We start from the raw sequence: 26,422 nt of genomic DNA, 5'->3' as shown, positions 1-26,422 counted from the left end.
AGTTAGGATAGCATTATGCCTATCCCACGCATGCTTAAACTCCTTTACTGTGTTAACCTCTACCACTTCAGCTGGAAGGCTATTCCATGCATCCACTACCCTCTCAGTAAAGTAATACTTCCTGATATTATTTTTAAACCTTTGTCCCTCTAATTTAAGACTATGTTCACTTGTTGTGGTAGTTTTTCTTCTTTTAAATATAGTCTCCTCCTTTACTGTGTTGATTCCCTTTATGTAGTTAAATGTTTCTATCATATCCCCCCTGTCTCGTCTTTCCACCAAGCTATACATGTTAAGATCCTTTAACCTTTCCTGGTAAGTTTTATCCTGCAATCCATGAACCAGTTTAGTAGCCCTTCTTTGAACTCTCTCTAAGGTAACAATATCCTTCTGAAGATATGGTCTCCAGTACTGTGTACAGTACTCCAAGTGAGGTCTCACCAGTGTTCTGTACAATGGCATGAGCACTTCCCTCTTTCTACTGCTAATACCTCTCCCTATACAACCAAGCATTCTGCTAGCATTTCCTGCTGCTCTATTACATTGTCTGCCTACCTTTAAGTCCTCAGAAATAATCACCCCTAAATCCCTTTCCTCATATGTTGAGGTTAGGACTCTATCAAATATTCTGTACTCTGCCCTTGGGTTTTTACGTCCAAGATGCATTATCTTGCACTTATCCACATTAAATGTCAGTTGCCACAACTCTGACCATTTTTCTAGTTTACCTAAATCATTTGCCATTTGGCTTATCCCTCCTGGAACATCAACCCTGTTACATATCTTAGTATCATCCACAAAAAGACACACCTTACCATCAAGACCTTCTGCAATATCACTAATAAAAATATTAAAGAGAATGGGTCCAAGTACAGATCCCTGAGGTACCCCACTGGTGACAAGCCCAAGCTTCGAATATACTCCATTGACTACAACCCTCTGTTGCCTGTCACTCAGCCACTGCCTTACCCATTCAACAATATTGGAATCCAAACTCAAAGATTGCAGTTTATTGATAACCCTTCTATGTGCAACAGTGTCAAAAGCCTTACTGAAATCTAGGTAAGCAATGTCTACTGCACCACCCTGATCTATAATTTTAGTTACCCAATCAAAAAAATCAATAAGATTAGTTTGGCATGATCTCCCTGAAGTAAACCCATGTTGTCTCTGATCTTGAAATCCATGTGTTTTTAGATGTTCAACAATCCTATCCTTTAACATGGTTTCCATCACTTTCCCCACTACTGAAGTAAGGCTTACTGGCCTATAGTTGCCCGACTCCTCCCTATTACCTTTCTTGTGAATGGGCACAACATTCGCTAACTTCCAATCTTCTGGGACTACTCCTGTTAATGATTGGTTAAATAAATCTGTTAATGGTTTTGCTAGTACACCACTAAGCTCTTTTAATAGCTTTGGGTGTATTCCATCAGGTCCCATTGACTTATTTGTCTTTACTTTTGACAGTTGAAATAGAACCTCTTCCTCTGTAAACTCACGTGTAATAAATGACTCATTTATCCTTTTTTTTTTTAACGGAGGTCCCTTTCCTTCATTTTCAGCTGTAAATACCGAACAAAAATATTCATTGAGGCAGTCAGCTAGACCTTTATCCTCATCTACATACCTTCCTTCTTTTGTTTTTAATCTAACTAATCCTTGTTTTACTTTTCTTTTCTCATTTATGTATCTAAAAAAAGTTTTGTCCCCCTTTTTTACTGACTTATCAAGATATCAAGATTTATCAAGATAAATTAACACGCATCTTTCATCCCTACTATACAGCAGAAGTCTTACACATGATTTAAACATGATTAAATCTATAGTCTACTTTACAAAGTGCATATTATTATGGATACACAAAGATGCTTTCCCTCAGTCTTTCACAAAGGATTTAATCTTTTGTAAAGTAACAATTATGGCTGAGGGCAAAACTAAAGCAATGTTAATTTCTGAAGCAATATTCACCAATATTTAAATGTTTGTATTTTCTCAGCTAAAGAACTTAATATGGACATACCTTTATTTAATAGAGGAGACAGAAAAGCATCCTGGGTATGAGGACTGTGGGATGAGTTACTGTCCATCTCTCTCTGAGTTGTACCCATGCTGCCCAGCCAACTTTGGCTTCGAGGTGCACTGGGAATGCCAGTCTCCATGTCCATGGCGAGGAAGTTCTCAGCAGACTGGGATTTTGAGAACTGCTCTCCAACTGCTGGGGCAAAAGATTTAGGACAATGTTTTCCAAGAAGGTGCATTGTGATTAAACAGGACATACTTATCAGCGTGTTAACAACTATTAGACAATTTCATATGAATCTAAGCAAGAGATAAAAATGGAAATAACTAGGATTTTAAACCATCTTAGATCACTGGAAGGCTGCAGAACATCACAATAAATAGCTACAGTATGTAGCAGATTGAAAATTAGTATGGCGAATAGTATTCACATCCTGTAATAAATTAAAATTATTTCAGCACTGCATCTGTTGCTTGTTTTGGTTTACACACCTGTCCGAAATCTGGTGTTCTTAAATGGAGAGCTGAAAGAAGATGCCGGTAGTACAGGGAAAGGCCATAAGAAATCTTCGTGAAGTTTTTTCAAAGCTGTAACAAAATTCTCCACTCGAGCTGCACGTGTGCGCTCTTTACAAAGCCAGCCAATCAGCTCAAATCCAAGCTGGGCAGCAAAGCACCCAAGATCCTTAAGTCGAATTTCTTCCAGTAGGCGACGTGCATGTCTCCACAACATCATGTCAATGTACATATTCTCAGCACAATCACTATCTTTACTCCACCTGAACCAAAAAAAAAAAAAAAAAACAGTCTAGATGCATTACAGTGCAGAGTTTTAGTGACAGTATAAACATGGGTGACTAATAAATGCCAGTTTGGTATGCACTTCAAATAATATTTTGTACCACTTCAAACTGACCAGAAGCCTTAAGGTACATATCTGCTATTTCCACATACTCTGGATTACAAAATGTTAACACCCACCTCATTTATATGCTTAAGGAAAAATACAAGTAAAGCGATGATTTTAATACTGCTAATTAAATGTACATGTTTTTAGTACTCCAGGAGAACTTACAGGCAAAGTGATATTACACGTGGTAAACAGAGATGCGCATGACCCTAAAATAAAGTACTCTAATTGTTTTTTTTCCCCCTATGAAATGTTATCAGGATGTGGGAAAAAACATTGCTGTAGTTGGAAGGAGCAGACAAGCAAACATCTGGTGGTAAGGGCTCTGAAAGGTCTCCTAAAGTACCCAGTCTTCTTGGCAATGACATAACTGCACTTAACGGAGACCTTTCTCTGAGACAACCAAGCTATGTTTATTAGAGCAAACATGCTTAATGGGCTAGAATATGATAGCTGAGCTCTGGCTACATTTTGCTAACAGGTGACTGAATGCCCAGTTAACTATTGGCAACACCAGTAGTAAGTATAATTGTTATTTTAAGCTTATGTAGCAGTCTTTCAATTACCTATTTTGTTTTTGCAAACTATCATGAAACATATGTAAAGTGTAGTTAGGAAGAGTCTACAAACAGGCAAAACATAAACCACAGACTAATACAGAATCAGTCAACACACAGGGAGTCTCAAAAGGAAGGAACAAGAAACAAAAAAATTAAAATGGCAATATGTAAAGTCTTCACCTAAATCATGGGCAGTCAACCTGGTCCCTACCGCCCACTAGTGGGCGTTTCAGGATTCCAGGTGGGCGGTAGGGACTTTTTAGGTTAAAACCTCCTTTTGAGCGGGCGGGTGTGGGCGAGCGCACACATCAAGAAACCAACGTGCGCGAGAATGCGTGCAGTAGGGATTTAGGAGGTTAAAACCTCCTTTTGAGCGAGTGGGTGGGCGGGCGTGCGCACACATCAATCAACCTCCTTTTGTGCGAGAAGGGGGCGGGCGGGCGCACACATCGATGAACTAGTGCACGCAAACACGTGGGAAGAGGAAGGGGAGGAGTGGAAACTGATAGCCGGCAGCAACAGAGCAGAGCAATTGCAAAATAGGAGAAAGAAAAGTTATAGGCAGGAGAAAGAGAATTGTTGTTGGCTAATAATAATAAGAATAATAATAATGGGTGGGCTAACTAGCTCAGCCTTACTTTTGTACCTAAGGAAGGTAAAAGAAAGGAGATAAAAAGGAAAAGATAAAAAAAAGAAAATTAACAAAATAAAGGGAAGAAAAATAGAGAAAAGGGGATAAAATAAAGGAGGAGAGTAAGTGTTTAGTCTGGCTCATAAATTGAGTTTTGTTATCTTATAAAATAAAATAAAAAAAATAAGTAAGGGAAGGAGAAGGAGAAAATAAAAAAAATAAAAAAGGGAAAAAGAGATCCTTGATATAGTGATATACTATAAGGAAGGTAAAGAAGGCAGGAAAAGGAATTTCTTTTGATGGTGACAATAAAAATTGCCACCTAATACAGCATTGTTTTTGGTGTTTGTAATAAAAGGGAAAAGAGGAGGAAAAAAAGCACTGTGTGGAGTGCAGATAAAAACGTAAGAGTAAAAGTAGTTGTTAAATTGTGAAACAAATTTAGAACCCATGTCTGAAAAAAATATGCTCGTGGCTATTTACCAGAGTATCTGAAGATGGGTTTCATTGAATCTGTTACAAATAAACAGCTTCCAATGTGTTTACTGTGCCACAAGACATTATCTAATGAAGCAATGAAGCCAAGTCGATTGCGAGAACATCTTGCTACAAAGCATTTGCAAGATAAAGATAAGCTCATTGAATATTTTCAAGAAATCTATAAAAGATTTCAAAATCGTTCAACAATAGCTACATCCTTTCAAAAACAACATGCAAAGAATGATGATGGATTAACTGCAGCTTATCGTATATCACACTTAATTGCAAAAAGTGGTAACAGCCATAATATTGGAGAAACTTTAAGAATACCCTCTATCAAAGAATTTATCTCAACAGTAATGCATCAGGATATACCTGAAGTTTTAAAAACATTGCCCCTTAGCGATAACACAGTAAAGAGACGCATTGACGAAATGGCGGCTAATGTTGATAATAAACTTATAGGTATTCTCCAAAATTCTTCATTTTTTATACAATTGGATGAGTCTGTCACTGCAGATAGTAATGCTCTACTGATGACATATGTACAGTAACCTTGATGAAAACAATACATTGCAAGAAGAAATGATATTCACTGTCAATCTGATTACAGATACAAAAGGATTATCAATATTTAATGCTGTGAAATCATACTTTGCAAAAAATAATATACCCTTGAACAATATTGTTGCATGTGCTACAGATGGAGCACCATCAATGGTAGGCCGATATCGTGGGTTTATTGCTTAATTACTAAGGAAGAAGTGCCAAACGTTTTGTGTATTCATTGTGTTGTGCACAGACAACATATTGTAGGAAAATATTTAAGTACAAGTCTCCATTCATCATTAAGTATAATAATTAAAGCTGTAAATAAGATAAAATCTAATGCCAAGTGTGATAGAATGTTTCGACAGCTGTGCCAGGACAATAACTAGCAGTTTATTAGGTTACTTTTACATACAGAAGTTCGATGGCTCTCAAAGGGTACATGCTTGTCTCGTTTTGTTGCATTATTTGATAGTGTCGTACAGTTTTTTAAAGTGATAACGAGGCTGGTCTCTATGAACAGTTAAAAAAACATAAAGAATGATGCCTTTTATTTGGCAGACATTTTCAAGAGATTTAATGAAATTAATTTGCAGCTTCAAGGAGCCAATATAACTCTTATAAGTTGCAAAAATATTGTGTCATTATTCATCGAAAAGTTGATCTTCTCCGTCATAATATTTTCAAGAGAGAACTTCATCAGTTTCCTGAATTGTCCGCTATAAACAATGATGTAACTCTGGGGGATATTGAAAGGTTCAGTAGCCACCTCAAGGAACTCAAATTGGATATGGAAAAACGATTTCAAGATATTTTGTACTTAAAGGTGCATGACTGGATGATAAATAATTTTACAGCAAATGTTGCTGAGGTTGATATAACTTGCCAAGAAGAACTATTAGAACTTAAATATGACAAAGAGAGTAAATGTAATTTTGGCAGTGGTGGATACCAAAAATAAATAAATGCCTGTGTTATACCCAAATATGTGGAAAATGATGTTCAATTTATTGATACCTTTCTCTACCACATATCTTGTAGAATCAGGCTTTAGTGCTGTTAATCATATTATGAGCAAACAGATAAACCGTCTAAATATCACCGAAAGAGGAGACACCTTCGTTTGTTCCTTACGAAAATCGAACCAGATATCAAATATTTAGTCTCACAGCATCAGCCTCAAGGATCTCACTAGTAAAGCTAATTTAAATTTACTTTATGGTTTTCTAATTAAACTTTATAAAGTTAAAAACATTATAAACATGCATAAAGTAGAAATAAAAAGATAAATGTACGTACATTTCTTTTTTTTATTTTTAAACACCCTCCTTTCTTAACCAATATTCCGCACTTGCGCAAAAACTGGTGGGCAGTAAGGACATTTTTCCATCAAGAAAGATGCATTAGTGGGCGGTAGGTAGAAAAAGGTTGACTATCACTGACCTAAATGAACACTATAGGATCATAAAAACAAACATGTATTTCTGACCCCGATCAGGGGATGGGTACGTGTTATTACCTTAAAAGGTAATAAAACATACCCATCCCCCGATTGGTCCCCATGGCAGACATAATCAGAATTGATTATCTCAACCAATCCAATGCTTTCCCATAGGAGAAGCATTGTATTGGTTGAGATTGTCAAGGAGACAAGGCGGGGCAAAACGTCGGCTTGGTCAATCAGCATCTTCTCATAGAGATGCATTGAATTAATACATCTCTATGGGGAAAGTTTAGCGTCTCCAAGCAGAGCATTGAGACGCTGAATTTCACTGCTCCAGGAAGCACCTCCAGTGGCCATCATTTCTCTGAAAAGGCAGTGTTTACAACAAAAAAGACTGCATGGACAGGCAGTAGACACCAGAACAACCAATTACATTGTTGGGCTCCCCTGTTAAGTAAAAAAACAAACCACTTACGCAAACTACCCTATTACCAAGTGTCATTACAGTCTGGACACTGCAGCCACTGTGCTTTTAAAAAAATCCTGATGTATGATCCCTGGCCAATTGGATGATCCTCATTTAGAAGTATTGGGGGCTCTACTGGACATGCGTGGCAATTGCCACACTTAGGCATATCGGATACTTCTCATAGAGAAGCATTCACAGGGTTTCGAAACAGTGAATGTGAAGGCTTTCAATTATTGAAAGTATTCACGGTAAGTGTCACTAGTGGCCGCCCAATAGAGTAACTAAATGTCAGTATTTATCAAAGGTCATTGACAGGGTCTTTGTAACAATCCCAGTTAGATTAATGTACCTTTGACAATGCTGTATTACAATCAGATAAAGCTCAGCAAAAAAAAAAATCTGATTGTGGAAGCTATATTGCTTTTCTAGCAGATTTCAAATTAAACATGGTATCTAATGCTTCCAATAGTTTGAACAAGTTTCAAACAAGTGTTATTTTTGTGACATTATTTAACTATTAAAAATAAAAAAAGGTAATTATTGAGACACTCCATACACCAGAAACACAACAGCTAAATGTACTGGTTCTGAAGCAAAGAGACTGTACCTGCAGGCAGTTTTCTAAAAAGGTGCCAACACCACCACTAGTGACTATCCCTCAGACAGCCCCTAGAGGGTCTTCCTGGATGAGGTCTTGCAAAGAGTCAAGTCAAAGGCCTCTTAATTTTTATCTTTCACCTGTTAAGTAGATAGCTCCATAATTTGGCATACTTATATATGGCAATTCCACGTAAGGATACCAAGATAGGGAGATATTGTTAAACTGCTGAAAGATCAGAACTAAGAAAAGAGATTTTAGGATTAAAAACATATATTCCTGAAACTATAGTGCCCTAGTTCCTATTAATTTAAATTAAATTACCTTTCTCTGTCGATGCTGCTGCCAGCTCCTCCTCCAGCAGTATCATACTGGAGGCATTGCTTCCTTGAAGAGAGAGACACAGACACACACAGAGACACACACACTTCTCTGGCACTCTATATATACACAATGCTGAATGAGGTAGCTATTAAGTTTTTTATAAGAATAACTCTATATGCATAATCCGGTTCAGAGTATATACTACTCACATAATAGTTTGTACTTTCAAGATTTAAACTTAACATCTTGAAGCACTTGAATGTTAAATAACTAATCAATTAAATACATGGAGGTAGACAAAATAGGATATTAAAAAGTACTATAGTCTCACCTTTTGCCACCAGGTCCGGTTGGCATGCTCATAGTTTTTTGCAGGTTAAACTTTCCAGCAGGAAGATTTTCAGCTGACTGAGATAAGCTAATGCTGCGGTTCCGGAAAAACTCAAAGCCACTCGTGGAACTGGGCTCCTGAAGAAAATAAATAAAAACATATTGCTGGTAATCAGCCACTAAAAATGAATATAGATGGTGAGCACATTGATCGGAATACATGATATGAACTAGGCGGCCAAGATTGTTTTATCAACCAATGCTAATTTGGTGAATAATCACCCATGCCACATTATTCAGGACCGAAGGAAAATAACTAAACAGGATTTAATTATCAAATGTGTGCCTTCCACTTCTGATGTAATTCATTCCTTTTAAAACGAAAAACAACCAAACTATTCACATCACAATAATATATATTTTATATATATACACACACACACAATATATATACAAACATACACATATAACAATAACACACAGAGCTCTAAAAGTATGCTGTAAAATAACTCCCAGCATTACTAATATACATTAGTCAGTCATTCACATTTCCTCCAGGTATTGAAGCAGATCATTAACACAGCATATGTGTAGGAAATTAGAATATCTTCAATAAACCTAAAAATCTAAAAGAAAAAGTACTAATTAACAAAAGCTGTGAATTATCAGACTGCCACAGACAAATTTTAAATGTTAAACTGAAATTAACACCTTATGCATTACAATCAGTTGATTTCCCAACCCTCCCCCCTCTTTTGTTTTTTTACTTGTAAGACTATATCACAAAGAACATGTAATGTCTATGTAATGTTTTTAAACTCTGGTGTGTTTAACATATCATGGGTCTTGTTTCATGACCACTTGGATAAGATTAAAATGAAGAAACCTGTGATGATTCCATAGATAAATATATGCATTCTTTTTATGGCTCATCTACCAACAAACGCTAATAAAGGTTTGTGTACTAACTTAAGTTTCAAGACCTTTAATTTACTCAGAGTAGAGAAGTAGAGGGTTTTCTCTGTTAACTACTTACCTACTCAGAGTGCTCACAAAAAATATTCTGTGACCACCTTAAAACATACTAGTTTTCCTGGCTCTATAGGGTCCTTGGGTCCCCCTCACCCTCTGGGTGCCCCTCCCGCCGGGCTCTAGGGTGAGGAAGGGGTTAAATTCCTACCTTTTTCCAGCGCCGGGCTCCCTCGGCGCTGGGGAATCTCCTCCTTCTGCAGTCATCGGCTGAATGCGCGGCAAGAGCCGTGCGCACATTCAGCCAGTCTCATAGGAAAGCATTCTCAATGCTTTTCTATGGAAGCGGGCATCTTCTCACTGTGAAAATCAGTGAGAAGCGCGAAAGCGCCTCTAGCGGCTGTCAATGAGACAGCCACTAGAGGCTGGATTAACCCATTTGTAAACATAGCAGTTTCTCTGAAACTGCTATGTTTACAGCAGGCAGGGTTAATCCTAGATGGACCTGGCACCCAGACCACTTCATTAAGCTGAAGTGGTGCCTATAGTGGTCCTTTAATGTGGTTTTGGAGCAAGCCTGTTAAAGATGGAGATGTCCAAGTAACATTTTATTGTTATAACATGTTATTCCCATTCTTAGGTGTGTTTCCTAGTCAGATACACAGACATAACGCATTATCTTATCTCCTTCACAAAACTCACAGTACAACACTGACATTCACAACAAACACTTGTAAGAAATTCTTAAACATCAGTCATTAAAATTGTATGCTGAAAACTACACATTATGGCAGTTTTCAGTGCTCAACAATGTGTTCAATTAAACAGATACTGAGCTACTGTGATTATACCAGATGTATAGACAAAACACATACCTGGGTGGTTGGAGTAGCAGGAGGTGTTTCTGATTCCCCAGAGCCAATAGCTTTCAGAAATCGGATCATATGTCTACAGAGATCCCACTTTCCTTGTTCGAGTGCAGTGTTAAACAGCAGTGTGGCATGCTGTCTGCTAACCGCGGCGGCCTCCATGTTCTGCAACACCACAAATGTTCATTCACATTGCATTCATTCCAAATAAGCAGAGTTTTGAGATATAGTCACCCTGCCTAATGTAGATGTCTGTGTAAACTTACTGAGAGCATTTTGCATGTAATATGCATGTAAAAGGTTATGTGCACTGCAATAGTCAGAAAAAAACACAAGAAAAATACAAGCTATTACATAGGAGTTCACAGCTGCATTCTAAGCTGTGTTTTCTATATATTTGTTCTGGCCAGAATATAACTGGATAAAGGTCATGATCAGTGTTTAGAAAAAAGAAGAGAATAAATGAGTGTAAGCCTCCTGTCTGCAATAAAATCAGAGACATCCTGAAAAAAAATAACTTGGGAAATCTCCATAACTTCTAATTATACAAGTAGCTGACTTAAATGTTTGAGCATCAATTAGGCTATTAGTACATATAAACTAAAACAGAGCTCATCAAAAATGTGTCTTGTTACAGTATTGCACAGATCTCATAGTATTAAAGGTTCCTTCGAATATGAAGAAAAAAAAAAAGGCATCCTGCCAAATGGAAAACCACAAAGAATAAACACAAATTAATCATTTTAGTTTTCATACCTAAACTGAAGTACATCCTATACAATCAGATGATAATGTGTGCATATCTATTTGCATAGAATAGCTTGTCAACTCTGCTATAAAGCAGATTTTTTTTTTTTTTTTTTTTTTTTTAAACAAAGCAATGTAAATTAAAACATTAGCATTTCATTATAACCAGTTACTACCTGTAGAATGATGAGATAGGAGGCTGCTGTGTCCAGATCTTGGGCCATAAGACACTCTTCAAACAAATCCTTGGGGTTGCCTACAGCAGCGAAAAGATAATTCCAGAGAGCATACTCTGTTTTCCTTGCACAATGTACCACAGTCTGAAGGAAAAGAGGAAACTCTGTGATGAACTTTGCCACGTTCGGAAGTAAGGGGTCGGGAATAGGCTCCCGGGAGGTAGCTTCTTCTTCCAGTACTTCATGAAGCATGAGTTCTAGAACATGAGGAAAGTAAGGTAGAGCAGCACATGAGTGGGCCAAAAGCAGGGCCTGTTCTCCTAAGTTCCTGACCAGCAGTTGGCGCAAGATGTGATGGAGGTAGATCTGTGAGGTTCGCTCCACAATACAGAAAGGGAAGTGGACTTCCAAATGTTCCGATGAAGTACTGAAATTGTTTAAACAGTCATAAGCAACAGTTTCATTGATGGCCCCAAGAACCAGAGCATCTTCAAACAGGACTGCAAGTGGATAAATGTTGATATGAAAAGGAAGCATAATGCGCTTGGACAGAAAGGAATGTGGTTTACGGTAATCCCTGGGAAACAGAGGCAGCCAGACTTTCATGCCTGCTCCACCACAGCCAAGCCAGAGAGCTTCCAAGAGGTGGCGCTTTTGTTTGTTTGCACGACAAGTGCTCCAAACATTTTCAACAGATTGTGCCAACACAACTGGAGCACAAAAAGGCAACTTGGGAAAACAGACAGACAAAAGAAATTAAGTTATTAAGTACAACTTTAGAAAATAAACACTTTACAAAAAAATAAATAATAATCAGGTGAGAGAGAACACACACACACATACATACACTTATTATCTACATCGAAGAATCAGATTCCAATTTAAAGGATTACTTCAATCATCATAACCTGCTGTGATAGTAATGATTCTAGGTGCACTCAGCTGTCATTTTTCCAGTAGTTGGGCAAGCTGTTTTGCAACAATTTGCCCTATTGACTGGTCCAGTCAGGCACTGAGTCCCCAGTAATGGTGGATAAACGGCATTCAGCTTCTGCAAAGATGCAGAAGTCGAATGCCTGCTGCTTATTCATTGGCTGAGAGTGTCATATGAGCACCTTCAGCCAATAAATGCCCCTCTGAGAACCTGTAATACTGCACTTACAATCTCCAAGCAGCATAATCACTTCCATCATGATGGGGAATGATGCCAGTAGAACTCACAAGATCCCAGCTAATTTACCATTTTTTTGTACCAATTGGCTTTATCTGCCATTACCTTTCAGAAGAAAATTTACTTTTGAAAGGGAGCAAGGTCTGTTCATTACCTTAAAGAAGCTTTAATGAATACTACAGGAAGGTAATTATTAAGCCTACTTTATACTCCGTAAATTAAATTTATTTATCAAACTGAATAAGTTGTTTATAGAATACAGGCATCAAAAGCACAGATGTGGTCATCTCACATCATTACACAAATACTACTGGTACTTACAAGCTTATGTTGATGGGATCCTTTGTCCTTTTCTCGAATTTGAGGGCCAGAGCGATCTCTTTGCAGCATTATCAATTGACCTGCCAGATTTAACATAATGCTTTCTGCATCACAAACCTGAAACACATGAAATTAAAAAACAAACTCATTACAATTTCAATTAATTATTATGTGTATTTCATATTAGGAACTGAATTTTACAAATCACCACTGGTGCTCTTTTTATTGCTCCACTGAGCACCACTGTAGTTAAACAAACAAGCCAAACACCTAAAGCAAAAGCTTGCTAAGCTTTTATATATACTGCTAAGATATAATCAATCCTGTTACTTCCTGGTTTGGTTAGCTCAGTGGAGCTAAACTCAAGAGGCAGCGATTGCTCAGAGCACCTGCCTTGCAAAGACTTCTCAGCAAGTCTTTACATTATCACAGTACCGTATGTATTTGCATATTTGTAAGCCCCCATGAATAGTAGAATATATTTGAAATCATACAGACTTTTTAGAATACGGTTTACCTATAACCAGCAGAGAACACGGCTAATAAAAGCTGCATATTTACCTGTTGTGGCACTTTTAGTGAGATGCCAGTCTCAGTCCTCACAGATGTTAATGTAACAGACACTACAAGTGACGGGTGGGGGATGTAACGTGACATGGAAACTTCCTGTAGAACTTGTAAAAAGGCAGTAGGATTAGGACTGTAGACACAAGGAAAAAAAAAACATTAAAAATCCTCTTACCTCATTCTACTAACTGCAATTTACTGCATATAAATATATATCATTTTGAATATATTAACATTACTATTTGGGGCCAATAATATCAAAATTATGTAACCACAGCAGCCATATAGCTCCAAATTGATACTGTGGCTTCTCGTGTAGCATTCAAAATTAGACAATGATTCAACTCAGGAAAGCAGCGCAAAAAAGGGGGCATTTGTACAAATTATTTGAGAGAAGAAACCACTGAATTCAAACAAAACATATGATTTTAGAATAATAAACCCTTGATTATAAAATTTGAAAACGTGAAGACTTTGGAATCAGGAACAGATGTATTACCTACAACTATGCCAATCTAAAGTGAACACTTTTACTGGACAATGGTAATGTGTCCCACAGAACGTAAAGGTTAAAAGAAGTGACTCACCCGTCATTTACTCTTTCAATACTATACAAGCAGATTGAACAGTCTGCTCGAAAAAGGATCACCATGTCTCTGAATACACTCAATAGAAGGGTTTCCAGCTGTACTTTGGCGACATGTGCAAATGCATTGTCCAAGTTGGATGTGCGCAAGTAGACCCGTAGCTAAAAGGAAGATCATAAAATATATATATATATATATATATATATATATATATATATATATATATATATATATATATATATATATATATATATATATATATATATATATATATATATATATATATATATCTTTATAAGAATTACAACACAAATCTTAAACTTGACAGAAACAAAAATAATGTAAGACATGTATTTTCTCTTACCTCTTCTTGGTGATCATTTATATTATAACAGGCTAATACAATAAAATCATTCCACCATCCCAATCCCCCAGTCACCATCATGTTCTGCTCCTGTGACAGAGGGGACAAAAAAAACAACAAATCTGAGCCTGGACATTTTGCTGCTTATTACATAGCTGCACATTTGTGATCATTTGTTACATTAGTGTACATTAACAAATACAACTCTGCAAAAACAAACATCCATTACTGTCCTTTAATTTTATGATCTATGAAGAATTTACTCCGTTTATATCGTTACGGATTTCATAGAAATACGCAAACTGTTACCACTGCATCAAATAAAAATGTAATAAAATTTAACTTTTACATTCACAGGTGCTCTAATATATACCATAATGATTTTTTTAATGTATTTGCATCCTAAAAAATGGTGATTCTTAAACACAGATTTAAATGTTATTTTTACGTTTTTCCCCACATTTAGTCTTCTTTTTTCTACATCCCTTTAATCATTGTACTCGCATTAGCCTAGCAACCATAGACTTTTCTTTAAAGGATCACTATAGTGTCAGGAAAACAAAGCGGTTTTCCTGACACTATAGTGCCCTGAGGGTGCTCCCGCCAGGCTCGGCGCTGGTGATCTCTCCTCCCCCACTGACGTCAGCTCCCCGTCCGACGTCAGCTGAGCTGAATGCGCATGCGCGGCAAGTCCAGCGCGCGCACTCAGTGTCCCAAGGAAAGCATTTCTCAATGCTATCCTATGGGCGCTCTGCGCGATGGAGGCGAAGTATGCCTCTAGCGTCGCAGATGCGCCTCTAGTGGCTGTCCGGAAGGCAGCCACAAGAGTCTGGATTAACCCCAAATGAAACATAGCAGTTTCTCTAAAACTGCTATGTTTGCATCTGATGGGTTAAAACCTGAGGGACCTGGCACCCAGACCACTTCATTGAGCTGAAGTGGTCTGGGTGACTGTAGTGTCCCTTTAACGTTTTTGTCTGATATTACATGCAAGGAATGTTCATCTATTTATTTTTTATTTTTTTAAGTAACAGGTCATATATTTTTAAGAGTGCATTAGTCTTGCAAAGCTAAACGTTTTTAAAAGATGGTCTTTTGGGATCAAGGATATCAATAGCTGTAACTGAACCCTCTCATAGGTCTGATGTTACATCATTGATGACAAAGTTGTTAAAATTTAGCTTTCATTGGTTTCCAATTCTGTCCTGTGGTTTGATATTTTTCAAATAACTAAAATTTGCAGGGAATTAGGAACAAAATGTTTACTTTAGTTTGCTTTAGTAAACAAATTAATCAAATCGCTAAATTACAGCTCCATCTTTGACTTCAGAAAGCATTCAGATTACCTTAAAATAGGATTGTTGAGAACTATCGTTAAAGTATTTACCTGAGTAATATTTCCAAACAGCTTCCATTTCTTGGTCAGAAGGGAATAATGTGCAAAACCAAATTTTCCAACAACTGCAACGTTTTGGCCAAATTTATCAATGGCAGAGTACTAAAATAAGAAACACAGCTTATTTTAATACACAGCTAATTATTACACGATTATTATTGCAAATGAATAAAACTTCACATTATGGATATTATTCAATAAAAAAATAACTTGGTTAACAAAGAAATTAATTTGGAAAACATTTACAAACGGGCTATTTGGCCTGAAAGCTTCATCTTTTGTCAACTATGTATAGCAAATGTAAAAAACAAACAAAAAAAAACAAAACATAACAACAACCAATTATGCGCTGTATATTTCAAGTAGACCTGTCACACATTATGTAAAAAAATCCTTTTAGTTGTGATTAGATTTAAAAAGAATAAAAAGAAAAGAGACTAAAAAAAAAAGGGATATTCTCCCAGATATCAGTCCCTATACACTTAGGAAAAGGTTGTTCCACTTTTATAAGGCAATACATTGCCAATTTTGAACGTAGGAAAAAGTTTTACATGAAAATAATAAACCTTTATTGAGCCCCCTTAGGGGAGGAGATAAGTGAAATAAAACTTAATGAAAGTGTATTTACAATAAAATAAAGTGAAAACGTCTGCTGTTCTGATGGTTAGATAAAATATACACACCACACTTAGGAGCTCCTGTTTGTAGCAACTGGAATTAAAGTCTACACTGTTGCTGAAACAGATAGTGCAACAGTGTCTCAGTAACCAGTATATATTTGTGTGTGGATCTAACAGGGTCAATATTTGACCAACCAAAGTGACATAACTCAAAAAGAAAAAGAGAAACAAGTGCCACTTATTGGGCACTGGGTGATTAAACCCTGCCTGATCTGGGTATAGTTACCCCTCCGAAGTGTAAGGCACTTGTTCCTAACAAATGGGTGGGAGTTATAGCCGTAAAAATAACATTGAAAGGAGAAAATAGAGCGTCTGGGGTAAATAGACGGTAGTATCACTAAACCGGGATACTAGCCGTTAAAACAATAAAACAGCCCCTATTTTGATGCTTTCTCACTTCCCGGTAAGCTCTTGATAAAGGCGCATCTTGGCACCGAAACGCGCGTTGAGCTACACGGAGACCGCAGGGTCTGCCTTCCAATAACGTCTGTTCCTCTGTTCTGTCCTGGTGACTTGGGAGGGGGGTTTCGTTACCTTCAGCTATCCGTCAGGTCTTAGGCATAATATCCATCCGCAATCTGAGCCATCAGTCTACCACCTAGGAGCTGATAGGAGTTGTTAGCCATATGAGTATTAGACTCATTACTCATGGTAACACGCTCCACACAGCATCGCGCGGGAGGACAGGGGAGCTGCTTCACAGATCCCTCCCCCTGCCTTCCGTCCTGGAAGCAGAGTAGGCGCCAGCCGTTTCAGGCAGGCAGGTGCCTACTCTACATTATTGGCGAACCTTTGGCCGCGTGCCCACAGAGAGGGCCCGGCGTGCCACAGGTTCGCAATCACTGATCTAAGGCAATCTTGCCAAAACATATTAGTAAATCACTATTGAGTCAGCTATTAGTCTGCTAGTCTAATACTCATATGGCTAACAACTCCTATCAGCTCCTAGGTGGTAGACTGATGGCTCAGATTGCGGATGGATATTATGCCTAAGACCTGACGGATAGCTGAAGGTAACGAAACCCCCCTCCCAAGTCACCAGGACAGAACAGAGGAACAGACGTTATTGGAAGGCAGACCCTGCGGTCTCCGTGTAGCTCAACGCGCGTTTCGGCGCCAAGATGCGCCTTTATCAAGAGCTTACAGGGAAGTGAGAAAGCATCAAAATAGGGGCTGTTATACTGTTTTAACGGCTAGTATCCCGGTTTAGTGATACTTCCGTCTATTTACCCCAGACGCTCTATTTTCTCCCTTCAATGTTATTTATACGGCTATAACTCCCACCCATTTGTTAGGAACAAGTGCCTTACACTTCGGAGGGGTAACTATACCCAGATCAGGCAGGGTTTAATCACCCAGTGCCCAATAAGTGGCACTTGTTTCTCTTTTTCTTTTTGAGTTATGTCACTTTGGTTGGTCAAATATTGACCCTGTTCGATCCACACACAAATATATACTGGTTACTGAGACACTGTTGCACTGTTTCAGCAACAGTGTAGACTTTAATTCCAGTTGCTACAAACAGGAGCTCCTAAGTGCGGTGTATATATTATCTAACCATCAGAACAGCAGACGTTTTCACTTTATTTTATTTTATTGTAAATACACTTGCATTACGTTTTATTTCACTTATCTCCTCCCCTAAGGAGGCTCAATAAAGGTTTATTATTTTCATGTAAAAATTTTTCCTACATTCAAAATTGGCACTGTATTGCCTTATAAAAGTGGAACAACCTTTTCCTAAGGGTATAGGGACTGATATCTGGGAGAATATCCCTTATTTTCAGTCTCTTCTCTTTTTGCATTTATATCCCTGAGTTATGCCCTGATACCCTACAACCCACTCAACTCCAGTGGAGGTGGGATCTCTTCTCTCCTTCACTGTTGCTGTGTTTCTTAGATTTAAAAATAATTTTATTAAAAAAAAAAAAAACAGGTGGAGTAGCAGACTGTTGAAATGAATGAACACACTAGCTACGAGATCTATAGATTACAATTATGGCTAAAATTCATGAATACGGGTTATTAAAGGGCACCACCCTTCCAAAAACTTTTAAATCTGTGTGCCTGCATATAAAACAGAAAAACTATTGCCCAGAACACCTGGCTTTTAAAGACTGAGCTGCACTGGGAAAATCTGTGATTGGACAGCCACAGAAGGTCTGGGCTGGGGAAGTAGGGCTTGCAAAGGCTTCAAGCAAGAGAACTGCAGCTTTTGCAAGGTGTTTTTAGATATATTCCCAATTAAAAAAGGCATGCATTCTTTCATTGGGGGGGGTATATCTACAAAACGGGGATTTTTTTATTTGGGCATCAGAGTGTCTCATAATGGGAAAAAAGCACACAAAATGACTGTTATAGGTTAATGGTGTTCAATGTAATTCTATAACACAACAAAAAACTAATGTTATAACTAATAAAATGCTCATAGGGTTACGGTTTTAATCAATGATCTATAAACAAAAGTTAAGCTGCTAGTAGTATTCCTTTAACTTGCCATAAAAAAAAAAAAAAAAAAGCATTCCAATTAATCAAGTATACCATTATACCATATAAAATATATATATATATATATATATATATATATATATATATATATATATATATATATATATATATATATATATATATATTATATATATATACCAAAAAAGTTTAACTCACCCTTATTGGCCAGTTACTCTCTAGATATGTGCTATGTATCTGAAAGAATGGGAATATGTAAAACACATTATGCAAGTTCATTTAGAAGGAAAAATCAGTTTTAAGATCATGAATAACTTAACACAATGATCAAAAATCAATATCGAATACCAAATGGTTTTAAGTAACACACCTGCTTTTATTTATTCATAGATGAAAATGGACTCTTGGCCCAGTGATCAAAAACAAGCTAGGTGACATGCATAATTCAGACACATCTCTGACACGTGAAAGTCTTGAAACTGTGTCAACATATATCATTCTCACTGTCTATCAATTGTCTCTATATTTAAACCGTTAATGACGTTTAGATGTTCCATGCATCTTCCACAGAGTGGGCTTTAAAGCGGTTAGAATGGCATGGAACATCCTGACATTTTGGAGTCAGCAGGGTTAAATCTCTGCTCACACCAGGGAGACCTATGTAGTGGGGCTCCTCTTTGTCTGTTTGGCCATATTTAGTGGTCCCAGACAAATATGTTGTGCTCCAAGTAAATGATGCATGCAGCTCTAAGAATATTAAAATTACAATGGCAAGAGAAATTGAGCTCAGTCGTTGTAACATAGAAACATTGAATGTGACGGCAGATAAGAACCATTTGACCCATCTAGTCTGCCCAGTTTTCTAAATACTTTCATTAGTCCCTGGCCTTATCTTATAGTTAGGATAGCCTTATGCCTATCCCACACATGCTTAAACTCCTTTACTGTGTTAACCTCTACCACTTCAGCTGGAAGGCTAGTCCATGCAACCACTACCCTCTCAGTAAAGTAATACTTCCTGATATTTTTAAACCGTTGCCCCTCTAATTTAAGACTCCACTCCAGATGTCCACTTGTTGTGGTAGTTTTTCTTCTTTTAAATATAGTCTCCTCCTTTACTGTGTTGATTCCATTTATATATTTAAATGTTTCTACCATATCCCCCTAAAGATGCTGTGGAAAAAAAAGTGCTCCCCCCATTTTAATATTTGGAACTTTTTTTTTTTTTAAAGTTTTTTTATTGTTTTATCACATCGTATCAACAAGACAGATAGATTGTATCCATTCAAAAAAGTGTCATTATAATAAATTATTGTACAAAAATATAATACAATACAATACAATAATCGCTGAGATTAACCCTGGTAATAGCTTAGTCGATCACAAGGAGTAGTTTGAGTTTAAACCTATGGAGTTACCTACTGTGCACTAAAACTCCTCTTACAAATACAGCATAATACCCAGCGAACCACATAACATTTCCCATGCCGACGGGATTACTGGGATAGCCAGTTCTTTAACTTTAATTTTCCGTGGATGTTTTTATATTATATGCATGAGAAACCCTCGGAAATAGGTTAATTCATGCATAGTTGTACACTCAAGTTCCGCCTAACCCTCTCCTTTCATTTTCTCCAACCAGAAGGCATTGTATACCTTCTTTGGATCTCTTCCTTGAACCCTATCCAACTGACCTTCCATTCCAAGTTGAAACTTGACTTTGGAAATCACCCTGTCCAAGGAAATTGGAGAAGAACTCTTCCAGTTGCGTACTATACTTAATTTGGCCGCTATCATGAAATGAATATAAATTACCTTATCTTTTTGCTGTAGTGAATCGATATTAAGGTGGAGTAAGGCATTCTCAGGTAGCTTTGGAATGGACACGCATAAAAGATTCTCTAAATAATTAAATATTTCCTGCCACAACTTGCCTACGATCTCACATTCCCACCAGATATGCAAGAAGGAACCCAAGTTCCTCTTACATCTCCAGCATATCGGTGAACTTGAACTATACATACTAGCTATTCTTGTGGGCACGAGGTACCATCTGTTAATAACTTTAAACAAAGTTTCCAATAAATTCAGACAGTGTATAATTTCACAAGTGCGGGGTAATATTGCACACCACAATTCTTTGTTTATTATTATGTTTAAATCTTTCTCCCACTTTTGTTTTGCAATAATAATCTGAGGAGCCTCCAATTTCAGTATAGCATTCATTGCCTTGGAGGAAACTTTCTCTATTTGTTTATAGTTTAAAAGTGAGCAGATCAATTTGGTTCCTTCTTGGGGGTGTCTTATAATGTTTTGGGTTAAATAGTTTTTCACTCTCAGAAATGTAAATAGTTCCTTGTTTGACAGTTGAAATTCTTGCATTAATTGTGAGAAGGTTTTAATTTTTTCGTTGTTATACAAATTATCTATTTGAGTTATCCCTTTTTGGATCCAACTTTTTATACTTAAATCTTTAATATAATATGGAAGTAGTTCCACTTTAAGATTGTTTGTAATTTTATTCTCCATATTAGCTTTTCTTTTTATTACTTTCCAGAATTCTAATATTGACTCTATACATAAGTTAGATTGCCTAATAACCCGTAGTTTCGGGTCTGTATACCTATACCAAAGAATAGAACTCAAATCCTTTACTTGGCAGTTCTCACTTTCTAAGATATACCATCCTTCCCTTGTTACACTATTCAATTGAGTTCTGTATATATGAAAAAAAATTGTTTGCTAGATAAATATCAATAATACGTGGAAAACCCAAGCCTCCATCTTTAATTTTTTGAGCCAAGAGAGTTTTGTTAATTCTCGGTCTCTTATTCTTCCAGATGAAGTTATTAATCGTATTTTGAATCATGTCCAACCATGGTCTGGTGATTTTTAAGGGGATCATTCGAAACATGTATGCCCATTTGGGTAAAAGGTAGGCTTTTATAAGGTTCATTCTTCCCCACCATGTAATTTAATTTTTTTTCCATTTATTCAATGCATTCGTCATATTTCTAAGACAGCTTAGAAAGTTAACCTGCACTAGATCTGAGGCTTTCTTTGTCAGCAATATACCTAAATATGGAGTGCTGGTATTAACCCAATTAAAGTTATAGTTGTCCCTTATATGATTTCTGCTTGCTGTATCTAAGTTAATATCAAGAATTATAGATTTATTTTCATTTAATTTATAGTTCGAAACTTCGCTAAATCTCTTGACAGTTTTCATAAAAGCAGTAATAGATGTAACTGGCTTAGTTAGGGTAAGTATCAGATCATCTGCATATAGTTTTAATTTCAGCTCTCTTTGTTTCGTGGTGATTCCACTTATTAGATTGTTTGATCTTATATTTATCGCCAAAATCTCCATGGTTATAATATACAAGATTGGAGAGAGCGGGCATCCCTGTCTTGTCCCATTATGGAGATTAAACCAGTCAGCACATATATTAGGGTCTACTGTCCTAGCCGAGGGACCAGAATACAGGGACATTATGGCTCTATGTATCCAACCCTGGTAGCCGAATTTCAGCAAGGATTTACTCATGAATTCCCAGTCGACCCTGTCAAAAGCCTTTTCTGCGTCGACAGTTAGAATTGTCATAGGTGTTTCTGTTCTATTAGCTAAATCTATAATATCTGTTATACATCTTGTATTATCTAAAGAAATTCTTCCCGGAACGAACCCTATTTGGTCAGGGTCGATTATATTGACTAAAGTCGGTTTTATTCTGCTTGCTATTATTGCGGAAAAAATCTTCACATCGGTATTTATAAGGGAAATTGGCCTGTAGTTTTCCACCTCTCCCGGGTCTTTATTCTGTTTCGGAATGGGTATTATGTTTGCCCTCAACATTTCCTTTGGGAATTGTCCCCTATCGACAATGTTATTAAATAGATCTACTAGATGTTTTATAAGTAAATCTCCAAATGTTTTATAAAATAGATTTGAAAATCCATCTGGGCCTGGGGTTTTATTGTTATCCAGCTTTTTGATGACCTCTTCCACCTCTTGTGCCGTTATTAAGACTTGTTTTTTGATTCTCTAAAATTACTGGAGTATTAATACCATCTAAATAATTATCTATCTCCTTATCCTGAGTTGGTAGAGAATATAATTCACTGTAATATGAGTTAAAGCATTGGCCTATGGATTTGGGGGAGATGTGTTCCTCTTCGTTCCTCTTTATTCTAGTTATTTTATTGGAGGCGATTTTTCCTCTCAGCTTCTTAGTTAACAGTTTATCTGCTCTATTACCTGTGCTGTATTCTTTCAGCTTCAGTTTCTCCATTATCTTTATATTTTTCTCAATTTTGATTTGATTAATTTGATTTTTGATCTCAGCAATCGCCTCCGAGTTCTCTCTTGAGGGTGTTTTTTGTTCTCTTTAGATTTTTTCTCTAATTTATCTAATAAGGAAGTTAATTCTTCTCTTTTGGACTTTTTAAGGTACGATTCTATACTTATTAAACTGCCTCTTATTGTGGCTTTAAAGGTACACCAGTTATTAGAATGTGAAGTTTCGTTTATTATCTATAAAAAAATCTTTCTATCTGGGATCTAAGAGCCTCTTGTTTTTTTTCATTATGAAGTATATAATCATTAATTCTCCATGTCGTACTAGTTTTAGTATTCCACTGATCTTTCATAATCCATATGTTGATACTATGGTCCGACCATGTATTGTTCCTGATATCACTTTTCACTAAGTTTTCTAGTGCGTTTATATCCCCCCAAACCATATCAATACGTGAATATGAGTAATGGACTCTAGAGAAAAAAGTGTAATCCAGTTTCTCTGGATATGAAGATCTCCATAGGTCAAAACAATCAAACTCGTTCTTTATAATATTTTGAACTTTATAAAGCCGGAGGTGTAACTCCCCATACGACAATGGCACCAGTGTGTTATCAGCTAGCCTGCAAATCTTTGTAAAAACTGGTATCTTTTGATTGCGCTGGAAATTCAATAAAATTCCAGTGCAAGCTTAATCACTAGATTATATCTTTATGAAATACTGAACAGTGACAGAACCGCTTTAACAAAACATTAACAGATATAGCACTATACTGGTTAAAGGTTAGTCTTTCACCTCTTATAGAAGTAATATTCAGATGCAAAGATAATAGGCTTATGAATGAACCAACATCACTGAAGTATAATACCCCTTTCTGCTGATCATAAAACATGGGATCTTTGGAAAGAATTTAAAGAAGAGGAAACTGTTACCTAAAACTGTTGCTCCACATAACATGTCCACTCTTTGAGCTCATCCCCTTTTTTCTTTCTGATTTTTAAAGGTTACTCCAACCCTTTTTCATTCATATGTTCTGCTTATTTTCTTATAATGTTCTATTGGGCATTTCTAGTAAGCCCCGCCCACTGAAAGAGTAAAAGCAGCTTTTTAAAAGTTGCTTGTTTTCCAGCGCCAGGCGAAACTCCTCGATATGACATCACCACTGCCCCCAAACAGTCCAATCAGAGGCTTCTCAAAGAAAACCCTGTGATTAGATAAGTTTTGCAGGCGTAGAGCTTGCATGTGAGTGCTTTAAAGCAGGCCAGGTGAGGGAGGAAGTGAGGGAGGTAGAAGGGAGGAATAGCAACAAAAAAACAAAAAAAAACATTCTAAGTTAAGGGGGGCTTAATGCAAATTGAGCATGAAGGAGGGATGTAGGATTTACAAGGAGAGCACTGCACATTGCTTTTTAAATCCATTGAAATACTGCAGATTAAGTGAACATGCAGTGTCACGTTGATGTCGAGTCTGCCAATGTTTAAAAAGGGGAGCCCCAGGTATCCTTCGATACCTGAGGGTCCCCTCTGTCAGATGGGGCACAATTATTAGGCCCCAGACTGACCGATGAGTTGAGTGCAATGCTCAAAGCAAGACATGCACATTTAAAAGGCACACTTTTGCCACCAGAACCACTACAGCTTAATGTAGTGGTGCAGGTGTCTATGGCATGTCTCTGCAATCTTAGTAATGTAAATGCTGCCTTTTCATACAAAAGTCAGTGTTTACATTGCTGCCTAGTAACACCTCTAGTGACAGTCACTCAGACTGTACAGCACTTGCATTCAACATCTCCATACTATATGAAGATGCTGAACACTCCCCATAGATATGCATTGATTCAATGCATCTCTTTCAGGAGATGCTGATTGGCGCAGCGTGGCATTTTGCTGTGTAAGCATAACATCATACCAATACCTTTATATGGGAAAGCATTGGATTGGCTGAAATCATCAAAACTGATGATCTCAGCCATGGAGATGGGGACAGTCACTGAGAGACGGGCACACTGATTTAAAAGAGGCAAGTTTAGGACCTTTTACTAACCAGGGGTGGGGGGAGGCAGACATCTAAATAAGTAGTCCAGCGCTATAGTGTTAGGAGTACTTATTTGTATTCCTAACACAGTTTATTTAAGTCACATTAAGAGGGTTACCTTTAAAATAACACGTAAAGCATTTTAGCTTGCTAGAGAAGTAGCCAGAATGGAAGCAGGGGCAGCCATGAAAGCTGGGGAGGCGTTTCTTAACGGAGTTAAAAAAAGTGTCTATTTTATGGAAATATGCACTTTCGTGAAGAGCAATTACGATAGCATACTCCTTAAACATAAAGCACTTAATTAAATTGAAGTGCTTTATTTGTGTGGAATGGTCCTTTAAAACAAATACAAATTGTATGCAAAAAAAAAAAAGCAAACAAACATCAGCTGGTCACAAAGATCCAAGTACATCTGTGTTTTTTTCATGACAACATGTATTCCATTGTATCAAGAATGAAAGTACTTTTGAGAAATTCTTAACATTAGTAGAAACTTTTTTTTCTTGCTCAAAATGAATAGATTTTGTACTTGATATATAAAGACCCAATAATTTCCAACAAAACCTTATGTAAATCAACACAAGCTTTGAAGATGTAGTTGTTAAGCAAGGAATAATATTTGCACAGCTGTGGAATGACGTAAAATGCCTTTACCCAACGGAAAGCACAGTGTACATAATACCTACACAGTTAAAACTAATCCCATTAAGAACATGGGCTTTAGGAGACATTCTTAAATAAAATCATGCACTGCTTTTCTGTCCGTTCCAAGTGATGTTGTCGTAATAAGAAATAAAAGTTTACAAAACTTTAAAATGTCCATCAATGAACAGCAGTTGCAGACAAAAACAGTTTTCCCACAAACACCTTTAAATGAAAGTGTTATGTCCAGAGCAGTGACAGTTCCTTGGTCCCTAAAGCCAGGAAGCACTGTTTCAGTGTGTGCTCGGCTGAATAACGCAGCAGAGGTAAATGAATAATGTACTTGCCACTGCTACACTTCTGAGTTGTAGAGATTCCAAGATGCTTCTGGCACGTGTGTGTGCTGAGACATCTAAAGAAGAATTGCCCGGCAAGCACATAAATGAAAATAAAAGAAATGTAATTTTGAAAAGCACAACCAATAGCCAACTTTTAGTGCTCTATTAGGTTGGGCATACACTGAAGAAATTACAGTTCCTCTAATCTCCATAAGCAGTTTATCACTTAGGATGATTGTAACAGCTCTGCAAATTGATAGCAACAATACTGCAGGTACTATTAATTTACACATAGCCACAATTCAATGCTTAGTGAATTATCTACACAATAAATAAAATTGGCTAAGTTATACCCTTGGTAGAGCCTATGTCCATGACCTGGAACTCTTTTCATGGGTGGCTGAAGCTACAACTCCAAATGAAACCTCCAACTGTAACAAATGAAAAATATCTCCAAACATTTAGTGCCCAAACACTAC

The 26,422-nt window shown here is 37.0% G+C and overlaps 1 protein-coding gene across 2 annotated transcripts in view; it reads right to left on the bottom strand.

Annotated features, from left to right (window-relative positions):
* RIC1 (RIC1 homolog, RAB6A GEF complex partner 1) overlaps positions 1-26,422 on the bottom strand; it is a 129,026-nt gene that overhangs the window by 5,753 nt on the left and 96,851 nt on the right. The window contains exons 13-23 of one of the 2 annotated variants that reach the window (XM_063455100.1): positions 18,829-18,867; positions 15,476-15,586; positions 14,089-14,178; positions 13,725-13,885; positions 13,132-13,270; positions 12,571-12,687; positions 11,079-11,807; positions 10,162-10,320; positions 8,319-8,455; positions 2,515-2,801; positions 2,024-2,218 (exon numbers count right to left, since the gene is read on the bottom strand). In XM_063455100.1, the coding sequence (XP_063311170.1) occupies positions 2,024-2,218; positions 2,515-2,801; positions 8,319-8,455; positions 10,162-10,320; positions 11,079-11,807; positions 12,571-12,687; positions 13,132-13,270; positions 13,725-13,885; positions 14,089-14,178; positions 15,476-15,586; positions 18,829-18,867 (2,164 nt within the window). The remainder of the gene's footprint in view (positions 1-2,023; positions 2,219-2,514; positions 2,802-8,318; positions 8,456-10,161; positions 10,321-11,078; positions 11,808-12,570; positions 12,688-13,131; positions 13,271-13,724; positions 13,886-14,088; positions 14,179-15,475; positions 15,587-18,828; positions 18,868-26,422) is intronic. The other variant, XM_063455101.1, reaches the window with a different exon arrangement.

Source organism: Pelobates fuscus, chromosome 5, assembly GCF_036172605.1.
Source record: "Pelobates fuscus isolate aPelFus1 chromosome 5, aPelFus1.pri, whole genome shotgun sequence".
Taxonomy (NCBI): domain Eukaryota; kingdom Metazoa; phylum Chordata; class Amphibia; order Anura; family Pelobatidae; genus Pelobates; species Pelobates fuscus.
Note: the sequence above shows the minus strand (reverse complement) of the source record. Positions and strands in the feature narration are given on the sequence as shown.